Source organism: Podarcis vaucheri, assembly GCF_965113315.1.
Source record: "Podarcis vaucheri genome assembly, chromosome: 4".
Taxonomy (NCBI): domain Eukaryota; kingdom Metazoa; phylum Chordata; class Lepidosauria; order Squamata; family Lacertidae; genus Podarcis; species Podarcis vaucheri.
Window position 1 is genome coordinate 8,321,797 of NC_138762.1, and position 22,790 is coordinate 8,344,586.

At 45.9% G+C, this 22,790-nt stretch overlaps 1 protein-coding gene across 1 annotated transcript; it reads left to right on the forward strand.

Moving 5' to 3' along the window:
* Positions 1 to 14: 14 nt before the first annotated feature.
* Positions 15 to 22,511, forward strand: LOC309530534 (dicarboxylate carrier UCP2). Its single transcript, XM_082219561.1, has 8 exons — positions 15 to 170; positions 3,578 to 3,732; positions 9,633 to 9,868; positions 13,190 to 13,397; positions 14,668 to 14,862; positions 16,008 to 16,109; positions 17,213 to 17,393; positions 20,911 to 22,511. The coding sequence occupies exons 3-8, from the start codon at positions 9,743 to 9,745 to the stop codon at positions 21,023 to 21,025; spliced, it is 927 nt and encodes a 308-aa protein (XP_082075687.1). The 5' UTR covers positions 15 to 170; positions 3,578 to 3,732; positions 9,633 to 9,742; the 3' UTR covers positions 21,026 to 22,511.
* The last annotated feature ends 279 nt before the right edge of the window (positions 22,512 to 22,790 follow it).

Genomic DNA, 22,790 nt, shown 5'->3' on the forward strand with positions numbered 1-22,790 from the left:
CCGGAGGCGGTATAAAGAGGCGGCCGCTCCTGCCTCGCTCTGCCTTCGCTCGCCCGGCTTCTCCATCGCCCTTCCGTGCGCCTCCATCACCGCCGCCGCATCTGGGCGCTCGCTGCCGACAGCCGCCTCTGCTTCCCTCGCGGGTGTTTTGTTCTCCCCCTCGGTATAAGGTGAGCGGGTGGCTGGGTGGGGGGTTAATTTGGTGGGGGTGGTCCTTTTCCCTTCTACCCGCTCCAACCTGCTCCCATGGGTGGCGTTTCCTCTCCGGGGTCCCCTTGATACCCGGGTTTGTGTTTTCTTCTCATCCATTCATTCATCTTCCTTTGCGCTCGCTCTCCAAATCCTTTTTCATCACCCCCTTCCTGCCGCCGCCTTTATTCTGCCTGCCTGGCTGCAAGCATCTCTGTGCGCCTTTGTTAGGGGGCTGCCCTGGCCTTCCCAAAAGCTTTACGCGTATATATTGATAATTATTTGTGTGTTTGTTGTAAATCGCTTTGACATTATCTGCGCAATTGAGATGCACAAGTATTTTAGATGTCTATTTGTTCATCTCTTTAAAAAAAACATAATTTTTATTGAGTTTTCCATATTTCGTTACACAAATCCATAATAATAATAATAATAATTTATTATTTATACCCCGCCCATCTAACATAAAACATTGCTCAAGCAAAGCCTCGACCGCCTTCTCTTCTTCTTTCTGGCTTCCCAGCATCTTTTACAAATTATTCGCATTTCTATAGCCACTTTTTTACCTTATATCTTCTTTTGATACTTGCACATCTCAGTTGCACAGAAAATATCAAAGCAATTTGCAGCACACACAAAGAACAATCACACACATAATAATGATAATTAATAATTTGTATTTATGCCACCCATCTGACGGGTTGCCCTAGCCTCTCTGGGCTGCTCCCAACAAAGTAATAAAAACATTGAAACATCAACCATTAGAGGTTTCCTTGAGCAGGGCTGCCTACATAAAAACCACATAGAACTGTGAAGTTATTTATTTTTATATGCAACCATTTTCGCTCCGCGGAGCTCAAGGGGGTGTTCTTGGCTCTCCCCTCCCTCCTCATTTAATCCCCACAACGACCAGGGGAGGGGAGGCTGGGCTGAGAGAAGAAAAGGGCTGGACCAAGGTCGCCCTTCGTGGCCAAAGTGGGGGATTCGAACCTGGGTCTCCCAGGTCCTAGTGCCAGGGGTCAGCAACCTTTTTCAGCCGTGGGCCGGTCCACCGTCCTTCAGACTATGCCGTGGGCTGGACTATATTTTGGGGAAAAAAATAAATGAACGAATTCCTATACCCCACAAATAACCTAGAGATGCATTTTAAATAAAAGGATACATTCTACTCATGTAAAAACATGCTGATTCCCGGACCGTCCGTGGGCTGGATTTAATAATAATAATAATAATAATAATAATAATAATAATAATAAATTTTAGTTATACGCCCCCTCCCCAGCCAAGGCTGGGCTCAGGGTGGCTAACAAGCAATAATAAAAACAAGTTGAATGAATACAACTTAAAAACAAGATTAAAATACAACATTAAAACATTAAAATGCAGCCTCATCACAGCAGGAGAAAGGAAGGCGATTGGGCCGGATCCGGCCCCCGGGCCTTAGTTTGCCCACCCCTGTCCTAGTCTGATACTCTAACCCAGAGGTTTTCAACCTTTTTGAGTCCACGGCTCCCTTGACCAACTGTGTTCTTTCTCCGGCACCCCTGTGGGGCTCAGGAGCCCAGTTATGTCCCCCCTTGCCTGCAGAGCTGGCAGCCCCTCACCCCTTTTCGAACACCCTCCCTGGCGGAGTGTTCCCTCAGCCTCCTCTCCTCTCCCCTCTCCTTGGGAGTCCTCTGGGTATCTGCTGCTGCCGTCTCTGGTCTCTGAGCTGCCCCCTCCCTGCCCCAAAGAGAGGTGCCCCCTCACACTGCCCCACAGGGCACTGGGCCTTGTCTGTCCATTCCCAAAAGCAGGGCCTGGCAGACTGGCTGGCTGGGCTTCCTTCGCCCACTTGCTTGCTTACTCCAAGGCTGCCTCAGCTCCTGGCAACCAGCACCCCCTGGCCAGCGCCAGAGCCACCATTCACCTAGGGAGCTTGTAGCCAGGGCTGCTGCAACAAACAGCTGTGCAAGCCTTTGGGAGGCAGAGATGCGAGAGGGCATCAGAGGAGGGAGAGAAGGAAGGAAAGAGGCACAGAGGACAGTGTTGCCCATGGCATCCCGACCAGTTGAAAACCACTGCTCTAACCAGTACACTGCACTGCTTATAGCTATCACCATTTTTTCTTCTTCTTCTGCATATAAGGCTGCTGGGGGCAGGCTTTCTCCCTGAGCAAGCAGAAAATTTGGTGTTCCAAACTTTTGGTAGGCACCCATATAAATATACGTGGTATTATTATTATTATTATTATTATTATTATTATTATTATTATTATTATTAGTCAACTTGGAGCCCTGTGTGGCCAGCACTGCTGGGGCATAAGCTCTGTTCTCTAGGACAGGGACGGCAAACCAGGGGTTCTTCAGATGTTGTGAGACCCCCTGCCCCCCCAGTCCACTCTGGCCCTCATCTCGGATCACTGACCATTCTGCTGGTTGGGGTCAATAAAGCTGCAATCCAAAACATTTGGCAGCTACCAAATTGAGCTGTAGATTCTGCTCTAGATAGGGTTATTGTTTTGCAGGGAGTGTGTGTGTGTTATTCAATTCCCATTTAAAGGCAACCTTACCTAATTGTTGTTTTCAGAAACAATCCCTGAACCAAATCGCACTCATCCTTTGGCACTTGCATCTCTCCAAATTTTGGCACTTGCCCCTTTCCCCTTTTCCAAATCTGTTACTTTTTTTAAGCAATTGATTCTAACTTTTGTTCCTTGCAAATTACCATCTGCAACCCTGGGGGGAGAGGAGGGTGACCCAAAAGTTCTCTCCTTGGCTAAAAAAAAAGCTACAGTTCTACCTAACTCGGAAAGCTTGCCAGTTAATTTTATTTTCCGTGTTGCCAATGGAAAGAGGCTTAGCAAAGCTTGCTGGGGCCAGTTTTACGCCTCTTTTCATTGGGACTCATTGCAGATTACGGCCTTGTTTGGTGAAGATCTGTAAGATCTTGTTGCCTTCCTCCCTGGTGTGTTAAAGCGTGGCTAGCACAGGTGTGTGCCGGTCTTGCAAAAAGAGGATTCCCTTCCGCAAGGGCGATTGCAATGCTTCTTGCTGTTACATGTCCTCTTGTTGCAAAGTTCCCCTAAATGATTTTTATCTGGGTGCTGCTTTGCATCAGTGGACTTGAAGATGACTCTTGTTTTTCCCGGTGCTTCTGCAATTATTGGGTGCCAGTCTAAACCGGTTCTGTCTTTGAGGATTGCTGGACTCCGGTGAGCTGTGAATTAGAAGCTGTTGGCGTCTAATGCAAATCTGAGGTGTGGCAAGGCCAGATAAGGGTTTAGCGTTGGCAGGCTGGCATCTTAGAAGTCGGCTGCTCTCTGGCATCCTTCTATAATCCTGAGAACCTCAACCTGAGCTGTTGCCCCAGTTTCTCAGACAGCTTCTCCTCTGTTCTTTTTTTGCAGGATAAATAGTATGATTATTAGGTGTCGTCTTTCAAACCGTCTTTCTATGGAAAGTAAAGGGACTCAGACTGTGGTGGTCTTGAGCAACTTCGACGAACGGGACACCTTTAGAGAATCCTGATCAACCTGCCGGCATCCTGAAATACTTGAATAAGGTGAGGACGGCTTCTTGCGAAGCTCAGGTTCAAGCTGTGACTTTGAGGACCACTATGGTGTAAAATCTCAGCTCTGTGTGTTGCAACAGTACACAAGTGCAGGGAAATATGGTGCTGGGTGCAATACTGTTCTTCCGAAAGATTTGAGTTTTTGAATAAGCTTTAAGTTTCTAGTCCTGTTTGGTTGTAAAGATACGCTTGGAAATACATGGAAGAAATCTCAAAAACGGTAGAGGGCTTGCTTCAATGAGACTTCTGGGGGATACTAGGTACAGTGGTACCTCAGGTTACAGACTCCGCTATCCCAGAAATAGTACCTCAGGTTAAGAACTTTGCTTCAGGATGAGAAGAGAAATTGCATGGCAGCAGCGGGAGGCCCTATTAGCTAAAGTGGTACCTCAGGTTAACAACAGTTTCAGGTTAAGAATGGATTTCCAGAATGAATTAAGTTCTTAACCCGAGGTACTACTGTATATCTTGTTGCTTGCTCTGAATACCAGGAGAAAAATCATGCAGAGAGAAAAAACTTAGAATCCTCTCTATCTGAGACTTGCCAAACTGACAATTCAGAAGTCTATGTATTCTGCAGTGCAGTTCTATGTATATTAACTTCCTGCCAACCTAGCAGTTCGAAAGCACGTCAAAGTGCAAGTAGATAAATAGGTACCACTCTGGTGGGAAGGTAAACTGCGTTTCTGTGCGCTGCTCTGGTTTGCCAGAAGCAGCTTAGTCATGCTGGCCACATGCTGGCCCCGGAAGCTGTACACCGGCTCCCTCAGCCAGTAAAGCGAGATGAGCGCTGCAACCCCAGAGTCGGCCACGACTGGACCTAATGGTCAGGGGTCCCTTTACCTTTACATTTGGGTATATTAACTGCATTTATATCTGACCCCGTTGGTTCTCAATATATTGCACAAGTTGCAGAAATTGGTTTTGTTTCCTGAGAATTCTGAAAACAGCATTCCGGCTTTGATTTTTAACAATAGAGTAGGCAATTGAGACCCCGGGGATGCAAATGTAGGTCTGAAAATGTACAGACAGCACCTGTTTTAATCTAGCTGGCTTCTAGAGATTTTCACTTGGTGTGGGATGGGATTTAATTGTCCCAGAAGGGCTCTCATTGCCCTGGATAACCCCTCACCTCTCTTCCCAAGTAGCAGAATAACTTAAGGAAACATTTGCTTGCTCTTTCCATAATGTGTACAGGATGAAAGGAAAATCCATTCAGTTTTTCCTTGCCATATTATTAGCTTGTTGTAGCTGATCTGTTTACACCTTGCTTGCAAACCGTGTTGGGTTTTTTTGCCCTTCAAAATGGTATTTCACCCTAATGATACAATCTCTGGCTCTGATCATTAAGCCAGTTTTCTTCCAGCCAATTCTGCCAGGCCAAGTTATCTCGGTCTCTCAGCAAAACACTGGCACTTTTGCAAATTGACAAAGCCGCCTCACCAAGTACTTAACAAGCAATAACTCCCAAAAATCTTGTTTGCAGTCGCTGATGGGTTTGACCATCCCTGCAAGAATATGTGCTGCAGAAGCAGTTGCAAGAAAATAAATATTTGGGGAGTCATCAGAGTACCCGTTGCAGAAGTTGTGTTTTTCCCCAAAACTTGGGCTTCCTGTTCCTCTCTGAGTGTATCAATTTGCTTCCACCAAACATACATTTAAAATCCATGGTGTTAGTATACCTCACCACAGAGCAGCCTTTGCCATCTGGGTGTTTGGGACTACAACTCCCATCACTCTCAGCAAGTACGATGCATGGAGATGGAGCTGTCTGGGCTGATGGGAGTGATAATCCAAAACATCTGGATGGCACCAGGTTCCCAAGTGCTTTTGGAGAGTTTATTTCAAGATAGTCACAATAGTGGGCTTTTATTTAAAAATCACGCACTTGCGCTGCATCATGGGATAGGGAGAACACTGGAGCCCTAAGGCACCATTATTGTGCCATAAAAGTGCCAAGCGCAGATCTCTATGTTCTAATTCACCTGCCTCTGTGATAATGAGCCCTCGTCATTCCAGGATATTGCAGGCACCATCTGATTGTAAGGTGCACTTTTGAGCTCAATTCTTATTTTATGGGGTGGGGGTGATCCTGGGAGCCCCACCCATGCAATACCAGTGTGAAAGTTGTAAAACTATATATTCCATTCTGTATTGCACCAATCGGGTGATATAGAAAGATAGACAGGGAATAAGAAAGTGAACCGACTCCAGTTTGCTGTGGGGGGAAAGGCCATTCCATGATTTGCTTAATGGCCACAATCTGGGGAGGGTATCCTTGTTGAGATGGTTGTAAACAAAAATTGCCCTTTTCCCTTATGGGGTATCCAAGAGCCCATATAGAGGCCTTACATAGGTTCCCCATTGGTAGGAGAGAATAACAGAGGCCAGCCAGAGAATATTTGAGAAGCAAAGCAGCTAGTAAGCCTGATCTTTATTGATCTGTTGCAACAGGGTGATCCCCTCACACACACACAGGAGGGAGGAGGAACCCAGAACAATGGTGCGCAAGGCCTTATAAAGACTTTTGAAATTGCCACCCTGTAGATCAAGACCACCCCCAGAAACATCATACATACATCACAGAAGGGGTGTAACCTAAGACCACCCCCCAGATACATCACACCTACATCACCGAAAAGGTGGTCTAAAACAGAAATTTGAATGTTGTTTTTCTCCTGCCGTTGTTTATCTCCTGTCTGGCAGGTTACTTGATTGGATTGCCTGGGGAGCCTGGCCAGTCTTTTGTAGTGATAAATACCGTATTTTTTGCACCATAACATTCACTTTTTTTCCTCCTAGAAAGTAAGGGGAAATGTCTGTGCGTGTTATGGAGGAAATGCCTACGGGTGGCATGCCTACGGATTTTCCTCCTCTAAAAACTACGTGTGTGTTATGGTCGGGTGCGTGTTATAGAGCGAAAAATACGGTACTTAGTTCCTGGGCCAGGTCACAGGCTCACACCCTATTCATATCTTAAATTTGTCCTTAAGACAGGATTTGTGAGGAAAGAGACAATGGGGAGGTTTCCCACTTTGACCTTGCAGAGAAAACATTTTCTCAGTTTAGGAATCAAAATGGTTCCAGGTCGGTCTTCCTGTGCTGATCTGTGTACATGCTTGGTTGGTATGCTTATGAACATTACCATATATCTAAGACCTCAAAATTCCTATCACAAGATCGAGGGCCTCATAACTTCCTGGGGGCCACATTCCAGCAGCAGAGGGGGGAAGCAGAAGTTGTGATGATGGATGTGACAACAAGGCTGCGTTTCAGCCGAGCGAAAGCTGTTGAGATGGGAGCAGAGAGTGGGTTGGTGAGGGTTGCAGCCTGAGCTTGCTAGATAAAGGCTAATAAAGGATAAATTGCATCCACTCCCAGGCTCTCCAGTTAGTCTGCTCAGCGAGAAAGCTGCAAAATGACATGGGTGGGCTGTCCCTGCTTCCCACGCGCAATGTGTGACTCAGCCGGGTTCCGGTTATCGCTGACTCAGTCCTGGCAGTAAATAGAAAAGGGAACTTCGGCAAAGGTCATTGCAGCAGAGTCCGTCTCCCTGCTAGCAACCAGGCTGCTGTTGCAGCATTTTGAGGCGGCATTCGGGCGCGGCTGCTTTGACCTGGGTGGACTGGAGTCATATCTCTATTATCTGGAGATGGCTTCTTATCAGATTTTCAGACCTGTGGATCAAAGGTCAGCAGGCCAAAGTTCCTTGCCTGAATGCCTTTTTTATTCTTCTTTTTGCATATATCGCAGATGCATCTTCTTCACTCTCCACGTTTAGGACGGCCAGATTTGTATCCTGACTGTCTGCAATTTGGATGCAAACCAAATTGTCCCTGTTTTTTTTATGTTGAACATGTGCTGTATGGTAATTTATGGACCTGATAGGTATCTAAAGCCATTTGCACATAACAAAGTATGTATTTTATCAAAGTAATTGATACAGAAATGAGCAAACCAGTGATAATTTAGGGAGCAGGCTAGCAGGCGCGGCCCATTACTTACATCACAGGAGTCTTCACAACACGAAACACTGTTGCTGTATGTAGGTTTTATTGTTTTTTATCTTATATTTTGGAAATGTACATCCAGGTTTTTTTCCTTTAAAGTTTTTTGGAGGCCCCCAAGAGAGTGGGGCCCTAAGCTATAGCTTGTTTAGCTTATATGTAAATCTGGCACTGAAGGAGCATCTCCACCCCCATTGTTCTGCCCGGACACTGAGGTCCAGCTCCAAGGGCCTTCTGGCGGTTCCCTCCCTGCAACAAGTGAGGTTACAGGGAACCAGGCAGAGGGCCTTCTCGGTGGTGGCCCCCGCCCTGTGGAACACCCTCCCATGAGATCTCAAAGAGAAAAACAACTGCCAGACTTTTAGAAGACATCTGAAGGCAGCCCTGTTTAGGGAAGCTTTTAATGTTTAATAGATTATTGTATTTTAATATTTTGTTGGAAGCCACCCAGAGTGGCTGGGGAAACCCAGCCAGATGGGCGGGGTATTAATAATAATAATAATAATAATAATAATAATTAATAATGGCACTGTACTGACTCCATCGCTCTAGAGGCTGCAGTGCTTTCAAATACCAGTTGCTGAGCTATTCTGGATTAGATTAGACACAATAGTTGAGCTTTCTTAAGGAAATTTGCCAAAAAAACCCCAACACTTCCGATATGGGTTTCCCCAGACATTTTAGCTGATTATAGAAAATTCCGCCTGGACACTGTTTTGGATGGACAAATCCTGGATATGTCCGTACGTCCGGCAGCCCTAGTTCTGTTATTGTGGAGGAGACAGGAAGCTTTTGCCTCTGTTCTAGATTAATTGCAGATTGTTGTGTTGTTCAGTCTTGACAAACAGTGATTAAAATTAACTGTGCCTTGATCAAAACTTCGAACCGTCATTTAGGAAGGTGGCTTTTCAGAAAGCGTCATGAAGATGAACCACAGTTTAGGGAGTGGACGGCATGCTGAACTCTTAACCTAAATACGAAGCCTCGAATCTTACTGTGTATCAGACAAGGCGAGGATCAGGAATAGGCTATAGCGAGTGAGCCCAGGCAGCAACTAGGCTGGTTTTGTTATTTCCAAATCAGCCAATACAGAAGGATTTCCCAAACTTGGGTCTTGAGCTGTTTTTGGACTGCAACTCCCCTCCTCCCTGACCACTGGTCCTGCTAGATAGGGATGATGGGAGTTGTAGTCCAATAACAACTGGAATTTGCTGCCCTGACTTTTATAAGACATCTGAAGGCAGCCCTGTTTAGGGAAGTTTTTAATGTTTGATGTTTTGTCACATTATTATTATTATTATTATTATTATTATTATTATTATTACTATTATTTATTTTAACTGCAAGTCTTTTAGTTCTTATGCTCTTTAAAACACTTAATTATGCTTTAAAACACTTAATTATAAAAGCAGCATAAAATACAGTATAAAAACATGAATAACAATAAAATTCAAAAATCAGTTTAGGGGAAATAAGCATTAGATAATCCCCAGGGCTAGCTGGCTGAATTGGTCCCACTTCGGCCAGTGAGGAGGCCAGCACAGAATTAGCTGTGGGGTCTCAGAGCGGCTGAATTCAAATTAAAGGCCAGGTGCAATAGCTCTGTCTTACAGTCCCGAAAGAAGGAGGTTAAATCCTGCAGGGTCTTGGTCTCCTGGGACAGAGCATTCCACCAGGTCGGAGCCATCACTGAAAAGGCCCTGGCCCTGGTGGAGGATAGTCGTGACTTCCTTAGGGCCCGGGACCTCTAAACTATGGTTGTTGTTTTTTTTAATTATTATTATTATTATTATTATTATTATTATTATTATTATTATTATTATTATTATTTATTTATTCCATGTTTTGCACCTGGGTTTTAAGAGTGTCTTCTCTTCTCCCCAGACAGGGGCAGAGTTCATTGATCTTGTCCACTTCCTACATCGGCACCCAGCAGCGACCCTCGCTGCTTCCTTCATCTCCTCCGAAAAAAACAGGCGTGAAGCTGGTTTAAAATGGTTGGATTCAAGCCCACCGACGTCCCTCCGACGGCTGCTGTGAAGTTCGTTGGAGCCGGGACGGCTGCCTGCATTGCAGACCTGATCACCTTCCCCCTGGACACAGCTAAAGTCCGGCTGCAGGTGAGCCCCAGCAGATGCCACACCCAGAGGTTGACTTTCCATATACCGTATTTTTCGCTCTATAACACGCAGATTTTTTCTCCTAAAAAGGAAGGGGAAATGTCTGTGCGTGTTATGCAGCGAATGTGTGGTCCCTGGAGCCGAAAAATCAGGCAAAACTCAAACCGCGCTTCAGTGAGAAGGGAAACCTGAAAAGAGGAAGTTGTTGCTTTCCTTCATTCTGCCTCAGGGTCTTACTGCCCACCCGCTTCTGTTTCGTTACTGTGTTTGCTCAAACGGAACAAAGAGCAGGGAAAGCCCCTCCCCTCCAGGCAAGCAGAGGGGAAAAGCAGAGCGTCCTTCGTTCTATCCTGTCCCTGCTCCGGAGGGAACAATGTTTGTGAAGGGAAGAGAGATTACAGGTTCGGCTTAAAATTCTGATTTGACTTCCTGCTTTTTGTTTTTGGAGACACACAGCATTCAAATATGCTTTCTTCCATTTAAAAGGATGAAATCCTTAAACAGTGTTTTGCCTGTAAATTCATGCGATCTGGAAGATTACAGTATCTGTACCTCTTAAGGGATGGCAAAGCTTAGGTTTCGCTGCTAAATAGTTCTTAATGCATTTAAAATGCTTTCTTCTGTCAAGGCAGTTAAAAAAAAACGTATATATCAGGCAGCCGGAAAACATGCAGCTGGGAGGGAGAGGGAGAGAGAGAGCACGCTGGCTGGCTTGTGTGGGTGGGTGGGGGAAAACTTTTGCCTTCCTTTCCTCACGTTATAGCCCTCTCCTGCATTCTTAGCCTTCTGTGTTTTTCCTTCCCTCCCCACTTAAAATGTGGTTACAAAGCATGGATCCACATGGATCCTCAGGATCTTTGCATTGGGTCACCCCAAATTCACCATCAGAGCACACAGCATGTCCATGGCTACAGCCTGCCCCCCCCCCAAATCACACACCCACTGTTGCCTGGGGCTGCAATGGTGCAAAAACGTGGTTACAAAGCATGGATCCACATGGATCCTCAGGATCTTTGCATTGGGTCAGCCAAAATTCACCATCAGAGCACATAGCATGTCCATGGCTACAGCCTGTCCCCCCCAAAAAAAAATCACGCACCCACTGTTGCCTGGGGCTGCAATGGTGCAAAAACGTGGTTAAAAAGTATGGGTCCACATGGATCCTCAGGATCTTTGCATTGGGTCAGCCAAAATTCACCATCAGAGCACATAGCATGTCCATGGCTACAGCCTGCCCCCCAAAAATCACGCACCCACTGTTGCCTGGGGCTGCAATGGTGCAAAAATGTGGTTACAAAGCATGGATCCACAGGGATTCTCAGGATTTTTGCATTGGGTCACCCCAAATTCACCATCAGATCACATGTCTGTGGCCACAGCATGAAGCACAAAAATGATACGTCCACTGTTTCATTCAGAATATTTTTTCCCTTGTTTTCCTCCTCTAAAAACGATGTGCGTGTTATGGTCAGGTGCGTGTTATAGAGCGAAAAATACGGTATTTTCCTACTATGCCTTTGTGGGCAGGGAGCAGCTCCCAAGTTAGGGTCAGGCACCCTGAATTAACGGTGCCCACTGTCTGCTTGGGAATAGCTGATGTGGGATTTCTGCAAAACCCGTTATCGGTGAGATCAGTGTCATGTATGTAAAACTGGTGGGAACCAGCATAAGAGGAACTTGTTGTTGTTTAGTTGTTTAGTCGTGTCCGACTCGTCACCCCCTGGACCAGAGCACGCCAGGCACTCCTGTCTTCCACTGCCTCCTGCAGTTTGGTCAAACTCATGCTGGTAGTTTCGAGAACACTGTCCAACCATCTCGTCCTCTGTCGTCTCCTTCTCCTTGTGCCCTCCATCTTTCCCAACATCAGTGAGCACTCAGGGCTGATTTCCTTCAGAATGGAGAGGTTTGATCTTCTTGCAGTCCATGGGACTCTCAAGAGTCTCCTCCAGCACCAGAATTCAAAAGCATCCATTCTTCGGCGATCAGCCTTCTTTATGGTCCAGCTCTCACTTCCATACATCACTACTGGGAAAACCAGAGCTTTAACTAGACGGACCTTTGTTGGCAAGGTGATGTCTCTGCTTTTTAAGATGCTGTCTAGGTTAAGAGGAACCTGACACTCTGTTAAAAGTGAAAAACAGAGCCAGTTAAGATACAAGGAGGGCTCTGCATGTATAGTAAAAAAAAAAAAATGGGTTGAGGAAATGTTTTCAAGATCTGCAGTTAGATGGAGAGATGGGGCAATGGGTGGCGGAAGCGTGTTGGCCAGAGGATGAATAGCTAAGATGGCATATATATTATTCCATTATAGAGTGGGTCTCCATGAAAGGTCTTGCAGGCTGTCTGGACTCTGTCCTGCAATGCACTGCCGAACAAAGCCTGACCAGCTGAGAATTTGGTGTGAGCCTGCGTACTTGAGCCCCCAAGCGACGTTTTCCCCGCACAGCCCATAACTCCCTTTTCCTTTGCAAAGGAGAAGCCCTGTTGCAGGCTTGTGCTAGGAAGCCCCTCCGGGGAGTTGTATATAACCCTGCAGGGAAATCACCTAAGTCAGCCGGCATCTGTCATCCAGAAGTCAAGGTTAGGCAGCAGCTTTGGTGTCAGAAGTGGGACGCTCGTCGCTGAACACCTACCAAAACATACAGCGTGTGCAAAGTTCTCTGGAATTATGTGCAGGAGATCTTCCTAGATGGCAAAGGGAGTGTTGGAAGAAGGCCCCTGTCTTGCTTGTTGAACCTGGGATAAAATAGCACCAGAATGTTGCTTCTGGCAGCAAGAATATTATTGGCCCAGAAATGGAAGCAAGAAGAACTATCAACATCAGAAGAATGGAGGATGAAATTGATGGACTACGCAGAATTAGGCAAGCTAACAGGAAGGATCTGAGACCGGCGGGACCAGAGGTTTACCGAAGACTGGACTGAATTTACTGAGTACCTGAAAAGTATTTGCGATGATCAAATTACATTTGTAGGACTACAAGAAGTTCTGTGAGGAGTACTTTAAGAAATATTGTAAAAATGGAAAGGAAGAAACAATTTGTTAGAAAATATAAAGGCAGTATTAAGTTAAGAATTGCAGGAGAAATAATCAAAACGGAAGGCTATCAGAGATGCTGAAGGAAGTCCAATTAAGGATATATGTATAATAATTTGTGTGGTATGTCTTAAAATTTTTATATACTAAAATTAATAAAAAAAAATATTAAAAAACCCAAAAAACAGAATGTTGCTTCTGAGCTCAGGCAGGCAGGCTCCAGTTCACTCTTGTTTCTTCATCCTCTTTCTCTCCCTCTCCTTCTTCTCTTCTCCTCCTGAGCAGATCCAAGGGGAGAACAAGGTGGCTGTGGAAGCCAGGACGGCGCAGTACAGAGGGGTCTTTGGCACCATGGCGACGATGGTGAAGAACGAGGGTCCCAGGAGCCTCTACAACGGGCTGGTGGCCGGCCTGCAGCGCCAGATGAGCTTCGCCTCTGTCCGCATCGGGCTGTACGATTCGGTGAAGCATTTCTACACCAAGGGCTCCGAGCGTAAGTGGGCTTGGGCCTCTGGGGCCAAGGATCGTGGAGTTGGGAGGGGACCCCAAAGGCCATCTAGTCCAACCCCGTGCAGTGCAGGGACCGCAGCTACGGAATCCCTGACGGAAGAACCTGAAGGCCAGCATAGGGGGTCTTCCTTCCTAACCCCAGAGACGGTGGTTCTCAAAGGGTGGGGCAGGAAAGGGTGGCGGGAAGATTCAAGGGCAATCAAAGAAACATTTAAACATTTCAGTGTGGTAAAGTATATAACCTTCAGGAGGTCTAAATTTCTTGCTAAGGCTCTACAAATCTGTGCTACAAAAATTAAAGGGGGTATGGGAAGTGATTTATCATTTAAAGCTCAAGGAGAATAAATGTAAATCACTGTTGTTGTTGCTCTCATTTTCATGTGTATAATAGCTGTTTGTTAAAACACAATAAACCGACTTCCAGAACGGATTGTTTGAGAACCAAGGGACCACTGGACTATAACTTAGTACAGTGATCCCTTGGTTCTCAAACTTAATTCGTTCCGGAAGCCCATTCCAAAACCAAAGCATTCCAAAACCAAGGCGTCTTTCCCATAGAAAGCAACGCAAAACAGATTAATCCGTTCCAGACTTTAAAAAACAATCCCGAAAACAGCAATTTAACATGGATTTTACTCTCTAATGAGACCGTTGATCCATAAAATGAAAGCAATAAACAATGTACTGCAGTCACACAATCAATCAATCATTAGCTGAACTGGGTTCCACACAGTCACACAAAAGAGAGCCGCAAAAACGCTAAATAAATAGCAAAAACAGGCAGACCTCAGCATAACACTCAAAACAGAGCACTTCCGGCTTCCGGAAAAAGTTCGCAAACTGGAACACTTAACTTCTGGGTTTGCTGTGTTTGGGTTCCACGTTGTTTGAGTACCAAGGCATTTGAGAACCAAGGTAGCACTGTAGTAAAAAAAAAATTGGCTATACAACCAGAAACAGTATATCTAAGCCTCTCTTCCAGAGCGTTGGCTATTCTTCTACAGTTCTCTACGACTTTTTGTCGTGAACAACTCTGTGACAAATAGGAAAGATCAGCAACGAGGTTCTTTGGGTCGATAAGGAGTTTGTTTGCCTCCAATTAGACCTAATATAAATGGGATTACCCGGCCAAAGCGAGCACACACCTCTCGGTGACTTTGTACACTTATGGTACACGTGAAAGAGGCTTGTTTATAATCCTATTTTGGGAATGAATCCTGTTCTTACGTGACTGCCTTCTCTGATTTTGGCAGATGCTGGTATCGGCAGCCGACTTCTCGCTGGCTGCACCACCGGAGCGATGGCTGTCGCCGTGGCCCAGCCGACTGATGTGGTCAAAGTGAGATTCCAAGCCCAAGCCCGGATGGAGGGCGGCCGGCGGTACCAAGGGACCCTCGACGCCTACAAGACCATCGCGAGAGAGGAAGGGGTTCGAGGCCTCTGGAAAGGTCAGTAAATTTGGGTTTTGGCAAAGGGGGAACCGACGCTTCCAAAATCCTCCAAGCCATTATTATTTTGCTTCTTGCATTTCTATCCCATCTTTTCCTCCGAGCGGCTCAAGGTGGTCTAACACAGTTTGCCTCCTCCCCATTTCATCCGCACGACGACCCTGTGAGGTAGACCAAGGCCACCAGTGAGCTTTGTGGCCGAGTGGGGATTTGAACCCTGATGTCTCCCAGGTCCAAGTCCAGCGCTCTGAGCACTATATCACGGTGGCTCAATTCAGAATTGCTAACTCATGCCCTGCTACAAAGAGACTTTGCCTTAGTGCGTCTTTTGCTTGGTTTATTTTAAATTGTAAAACAGGGGGAAAAAACATTCATTAAACAACCTTAAAATATCAATGACTTTCCTTGGTTCATTTTGCATAACATGAATCCCTGCTCAGAAATAGACTGGAAAGAGAAGCTGCTGAATTGCAACTCATTACCAACTTAAAACCATGGAGAGACCTGGTCTGAACAGAGACATTGGATTCTTATCTCATTATACATGACTGAGCCATTTCTCACCTTCTCACCCCTTGCCTTTTCCTGTAAGACCTATTACAGTCGTTAAGAGTCGTCAACAGGCTCATCTCAGCTATCTGCCTATCTCCCATTCCCACCACCCTTCTGAGTAATACCCCTCCCCACCTTCTCACTATATAGAAGGATCTGGCAACTTCTGTCTCAGTGTATCTGAAGAAGTGTGCATGCACACGAAAGCTCATACCAAGAACTAACTTAGTTGGTCTTTAAGGTGCTACTGGAAGGAATTTTTTTATTTTGACTATGGCAGACCAACACGGCTACCTATCTGTAAATGAATCCCTGCGTATTTTAAATAAACTAAACCATTCAGTTTTCCATTATTACATCCATCAAACGTACACTGTTGAATTTATCCTAACGCTGCCAACGTTTTCAAGTGTGCACAATTCCCCCCCCCATATATTCAATAAAATATTCCAATCTTCTTTAAACGTATGTTCTTCTTGTTCTCTTATTCTATATGTTAGATCTGCCAGTCCGGAGAACAAACCTCAGCTGCAATTTTGACGACCTCCGATCGCATTAACACATCAAATAATTTTTGCTTCCGCTTTGTCTAGGTACCTCCCCTAATATAACCCGGAACGCGCTTGTGAATTGCGCTGAGCTGGTGACCTACGACCTGATCAAGGATGCTCTGCTCAAGTACAACCTCATGACAGGTGAGGAGCGATGGACAGGACCGGGCTGTTGCTTGAAGGAGTTCCTGGATTTTGAGATGTGTGGAGAGTCCACTTCTTGCGAGGTTCCTGCAAAAGTCACCCACACTAGTGGATCCTTACCGTGGATCACCAAAGGGTTCTGACAGTCTAATATCACCATGTAAAATTGCATATTGCTGCTTATCTCTTTGACATCTGATGGGAGGGCGTTCCACAGGGCGGGCGCCACCACCAAGAAGGCCCTCTGCCTGGTTCCCTGTAGCTTTGCTTCTCGCAATGAGGGAACCGCCAGAAGGCCCTCAGAGCTGGACCTCAGTGTCCGGGCTGAACGATGGGGGTGGAGATGGTCTTTCAGGTATACTGGACTTACATTATTAAGCCAACATTGTCCATTTGCAAGCAAGTTTTGATTTTTTATATATCTTTATCAATCAGGCGGAAGGAAAACAATTTTTTTTAAAAAAGAAAACCTTTTATTGGATGGGAGAGGAACCTGGGAAGGAAGCTGAGTAAACCTGCCAGGGTGTATTTCAGGATATAGGCAATGGCGTGAGTTCGCCTGCAGCTAACTTCAATGTCACAAATAGAAAAAAGACAGTCACGGAACTGAGAAATTGCACAAAACAAATGAAAAACCTAAAACAGAACAAAACCTTTAACGAAGAAAATTACCGTATTTTTCGCTCTATAACACGCACCCGACCATAACATGCACGTAGTTTTTAGAGGAGGAAAATCCGTAGGCATGCCACCCATAGGCATTCCCTCCATAACACGCACAGACATTTCCCCTTGCTTTTTAGAAGGAAAAAAGTGAGTGTTATGGTGCAAAAAATACGGTAGGTTTTTTCTAATTTTTTCCCTTAAGCTTTTTGATTTTTATTATTTACCTGATTTCCACAAAATATTTATAGTCAATTACTTCTCGTTCCAGGGATTTTTCACGTTATTTCGTTTGTTTTGTGCAACTTCCACGTCACGAGCTTTTGGCTTTAGCTTTGTCGCGTTGTTGTCCAGCCACATATTCCGCAATGGCTAGTTTTGGGGAAGCGATTTGGTTTCCTTCCCGGCTCACGATGCCTCCCTCCCGCTTGTCCTTCCAGACAACCTCCCTTGCCACTTCACCTCTGCGTTTGGAGCCGGCTTCTGCACGACTGTCATCGCCTCCCCTGTCGACGTAGTGAAGACCAGATATATGAACTCTGCCCCCGGCCAATATGGAAGTGCCGTGAAGTGTGCCCTCGCCATGCTGAGGAAGGAGGGGCCCCTCGCCTTCTACAAAGGGTGAGTCTCCATCTCCCTTGAAGGCCCCCACAGGGCAGGAGGTTGGCGGGAGCTGGGAATTAGGGCAAGGCAACTGGGATGTCTGCAGCCATTTGGGGCTGGAGACCCCTGGGCAACGGAGGCCAGTGCCCCCGCCAGCCTCAACCCGCCTTCATCCAGCCCCTGCTGGCATGTCTTCTTCCTTGCAACCAGATTTACATATAAGCTAAACAAGCTATAGCATAGAGCTCCACTCTCTTGCCCCCCCCAAAAAAAAATATAAAGGTAAAGGGACCCCTGACCATTAGGTCCAGTTGTGGCCGACTCTGGGGTTGCAGTGCTCATCTCGCTTTACTGGCTGAGGGAGCCGGCGTACAGCTTCCGGGTCATGTGGACTAAGCCGCTTCTGGCAGCACACGGAAATGCCGTTTACCTTCCCACCGGAGTGGTACCTATTTATCTACTTGCATTGGCATGCTTTCAAACTGTTAGGTTGGCAGGAGCTGGGACTGAGCAACAGGAGCTCACCCTGTTGCGGGGATTCGAACCCCCAACCTTCTGATCAGCAAGCCCTAAGCTCTGTGGTTTAACCCACAGAGCCACCCGCGTCCCTCCCCTAAAATATACTTCTTCTTAATTGTATTTCAGTTCAACAATTACTTGGATAAAATACATATTTTGTCATGTGCAAATGGCTTTAGATACTATTAGGTCCATCAATTACCATATAGCACATGGGTCAGCAAACTAAGGCCCAGGGGCCGGATTCGGCCCAATCAGCCCACGGACGGTCCGGCAATCAGCCTGTTTTTACATGAGTAGAATGTGCCCTATTATTTAAAACACATCTCTGGGTTATTTGTGGGGCTTGCCTGGTGTTTTTACATGAGTAGGATGTGTGCTTTTGTTTAAAATGCATCTCTGGGTTATTTGTGGGGCATAGGAATTTGTTCATTACTATTTTTTCAAAATATAGTCCGGCCCCCCACATGGTCTGTGGGATAGTAGACCGGCCCCCTGCTGAAAAAGTTTGCTGACCCCTCATATAGCATATATTCAACACAAAAAACAGCGACCATTTGTTGTTGACAAAGGACAGCTGGACATATAAAGGGCCCCATTGCCTTCAGTAGCTGAGGGCCTCATCAAACCTAATCCGGCCCTGGACTCAGCCCAGGGTTGATGTTTCCCTTTGTACAATGTGGGAAACAGGAGGAGGAAGATGGGGACAAGACAAAGAATTGCCGTTATTTTCCATGCATAAGACGATTTTTTTCTTTAAAAAAAAAAGGCAAAAATTGGGGGTCTACAAGTGAAGATCTCATATAAATTATTTAAAGCGTTAACACGAATAGAAGTTATAAATATTGCAGCTGGTGTATAAGGGCTTGCTATTACGACTGTAATGGAATTGAAATCAATAAGGTTTTGGAACGCTGAAACAAAGTGAATTATCAAACCGTCAATTCTAGCACACGGCAGGCCACCTAAATTATATAAGTTGGCACCTGAGCGATTTGTATTAGGGAATGGTATTTTAGTTCGGCACTGCTATTATGAAGCTATCATTGGATTATTGTAATTGAAAAACAAATAAAAATTATTATCAACAATTGGGGGGGTTGGCTTATACACGGATAGTGAATACGGGGGGGGGTGATTGGTATCAAGTGAAGGGAAATCTCCTCTCCCCCCAAAAAAGCTCAACAACTCAAGAAATATTGATTTATTAATTTTGGGTAAAAAAAAAAATATTCTTACACATGGGGGCATCTTATACATGGAAAAATACAGTAGTTGGCTCTGCCTGTTATGGGCTCTGCTGCCACCTAGTGGCAGGCTACTTGCCTTCTACCCTACCAGTCTCAATGGGCAACAGCCATCTTTGCCCATGGCTACCTGTACCTTGGGTTCCATGCTCTGGGTTTTTTCAGTTGCCTCCCAAGGCTGCAGATCCCTTGGCTGCCAAAGGACGGTTATCCTTTGAATTGGGGAGGAAGATGCTCAGTTGAGCAACTTGCCACTCTTGAGATTTGTCTCCTGGTCAATTTTTTTGTTCCAACAGACCTTTGGGAACTGTCTTGTTTATTATTATTATTATTGGTTTTTTATAATGCTGTGCTGGTTTTTTATTATCATCATCAATATTCAAATAGATTTGGGTTTTTCCATATTGTTTTAATTCTGTTAAATTGCTTCTTAGCCATTATCCTTTATATGGTTCTTAGCTTTTTGTGTGTGTGTTTCATCTGCACTATTTGAATTTGTGCAAAAGCCGCCTTGAGTCCTGGCCTGCGAAAAAGGCGGGGTGGTGAATAGATATAATGAATAATACATCCATCTGGCGTCAAAGGCCAGGGTAAAGAGATGTCCGCGCGAGACATCTCCATTTCATGGTCAGATGTGCACCTAGTTTTTAAGGCAAGGTGGAATCTGGGGGCCACTGCTTGGGTTTTCAGGTGCCCCCCAAAACCCTTGCCCTCCTCACACACCCATTCATGCTGCTTTTGAATTTGGGTGGTCCTATCTCATTTGCTGGGACGCGGGTGGCGCTGTGGGTTAAACCACTGAGCCGAGGACTTGCCGATCAGAAGGTCGGCGGTTCGAATCCCTGCGACGGGGTGAGCTCCCGTTGCTCGGTCCCTGCTCCTGCCAACCTAGCAGTTCGAAAGCACGTCAAAGTGCAAGTAGATAAATAGGTACCACTCTGGCGGGAAGGTAAACGGCGTTTCCGTGCAGTGCTCTGGTTCGCCAGAAGCGGCTTAGTCCTGCTGGCCACATGACCTGGAAGCTTTACGCCCGCTCCCTCGGCCAATAAAGCGAGATGAGCGCCACAACCCCAGAGACGTCCATGACTGGACCTAATGGTCAGGGGTCCCTTTACCTTTTATCTCATTTGCTAAATTCCTTTGTCAGCCTTCATCCGAGGCTCACAAATAATAAATAATAATAATATTTTTTTTATTTATACCCCACCCTTCCTGGCCCAAAAACTGGGGTCAGGGCAGCTAACAACAAATTAAAAACACTTAATTGTAAAAGCAGCATAAAATACAGTATAAAACCATGAATAACAATGAAATTCAAAATTCAGAAATCAATTTAGGGGAAATAAGCATTAGATAATCCCCAGGGCTAGCTGGCTGAATTGGTCCTACTTGGGCCAGCGAGGAGCCCAGGGGAGAATTAGCTGTGGGGTCTCAGAGCGGGTGATCTTCATAAAAGGGGAGGGGGAGGGAAGAGAAGGGAAATAAAAGATCAGGCTGAATTCAAATTAAAGGCCAGGCGGAATAGCTCTGTCTTACAGGCCCGACGGAAGGAGGTTAAATCCTGCAGGGCCCTAGTCTCCTGGGACAGAGCACTCCACCAGGTCGGAGCCATCACTGAGAAGGCCCTGACCCTTTATAAACAGTTTGTAATATAAAAAAAAACAAAAATACATCTCTTAATAACAAAAGCAATAACAGGCTCTCCTCTCATTTTCCATTTGTTCTAACACTAGCTCTGTTTTTCTCCTTTTTCTCTCTCTGTCTCTCAGCTTCACGCCCTCGTTTTTGCGGCTGGGATCCTGGAACGTGGTGATGTTCGTGACCTACGAGCAGCTGAAGCGAGCCATGATGGCGGCCCGCGGATCGCGGGAGGCCCCCTTTTGAGCTAGCGGGCAGGCGCATTTCACAGATCTCGAGCATACACGTGCGCAACGGATCCTCGATCTAGATCTCCCCCTCGCAGAACCTTCTCCCTCGTCTTTTCTCCCTTATTATCATTTTTTTAAAAACTACTCCTGTCTTAACGTTTATGTGGCTTCCGTTTCATTACAGAGGCTCCTGGCTGCTTTTAAAAAGTGATTTGTTCTTAACGTGTTACAGTCCGGTCTACCTTTCTCCTTTCAACTACGGGACGCGAGTGCTTTATTACGCTCTGAGGAATTTAGACCGCAGGGGCTCAACTTGCAAGAGAGCTTTCGTTCCCCTTTCCTATCTCTGACATCCGCACAGTTATAAATTTGTGCTTTAGATATTCTATACTAGATAACGTCAGTTACCCCCGTTACGCAGGGCTGTGCTTTTTTCTCCCAAGCAGAGATGCTTGGAATAATTCACAAGTGACTAGCCCAGCCTTGCCCCAGCCTGCCTTGGGTCCTGATGGGAGTTGTAGTCCTAAACAAATGGAGTGCACCAGTTTAGGGCAAGGCAGCGCTTGCTGCTTGCGGGTTGCTCTGACCAAGCAAGGTGCAGATTCCTGCCGATTTATTTATAAAGTGCTGGCGATTTGCAAGCAGAGTTTGGGCTGCCTAGCAATCCTCCCGTGCTTTTGCATTTCAATAAACTTTTGTTTTTAAAAGTTGTTTATTCCGTGCAAGGATTGCTTCCAGTCTTAGAGCTCCCCAGACGGTCAGGAAAACACCCTCCGTGCTGTACGGTGTCTCCCCACTTTATAGCGAGTCGGCAAGGGACCTTGTCTTGCTTGCACACAAACATCTGCCACTGCTTTGTCCCTCTTGAGTCAAGGTCAGTTTCAGGCAAACTGCGGTTTGTTTGGAAACTGTTACGCATCTCACAAGGCTATCGGCATAAGCCCTGTAGCTCCAGTTAATTGTGTGGCTGTCCCCCTGTTGGGCGCAGAGAAAAAACAGTAGACCTTTCCTAGGCTCCCCCAAAAGCCTGTATTTATTTTATTTTATTGGGGTTGCCTGTTTGCGACTTGGCAAAGCCTCCTGGACAGCGGTTCTGTCTCCTTGGCATCAAGCTTGCTGGCATGAGATGCTGGCTGGTGGAGAGGGAATTTGGCACCGTCACCCTCCTTGGCTGAAGGCATCTCTGGCAAACAGGAAACCTTTCCGGGTCCCAATCCACCAGCCCAGGTGGTCCTTGCAGTCTGCATTCAGTTCCGGGAAGCGACTCTCTCCTTTAGGATTTTCTGCAGAGCTTAATAAAGCACCTTGTGTCTCGGTTAACGGTGCACAACTTTTAAAAAACTTTCCAAGTAGAGAAAAATGCATTGTGAGGCTTCTTGTGTGTTTTAACATTTCGGTGGCGCTGTCTGTGATGGTGGAAAGTGGCGGTGGATTTTAATTTTAAGCACCTTTTGTGTTGTGCATGACTTGTTTTTTAAAAATAAAGCTGAAGTACAAAGCTGCCCCGTGCTCGTTCCTGCAGCGTCTCTTTGGGTTTTTCCATCGTGGGTGCATATCTGATTCCACAAGGCGGCTCAAATCGACCGAGCAAATGTGGAATACCTCCCCCTGGCCCATAGACCAGGTCCTGATGTGAGAAGAGAGATCTGCAGGTGGAAGCAACCTTCAAGTGGTACCTTGGTCCTCAAACTTAATCCATTCCGGAAGTCTGTTCCAAAACCAAAGCGTTCCAAAACCAAGTCGTGCTTCCCCAAAGAAAGTAATGGAAAAGGGATTAATCT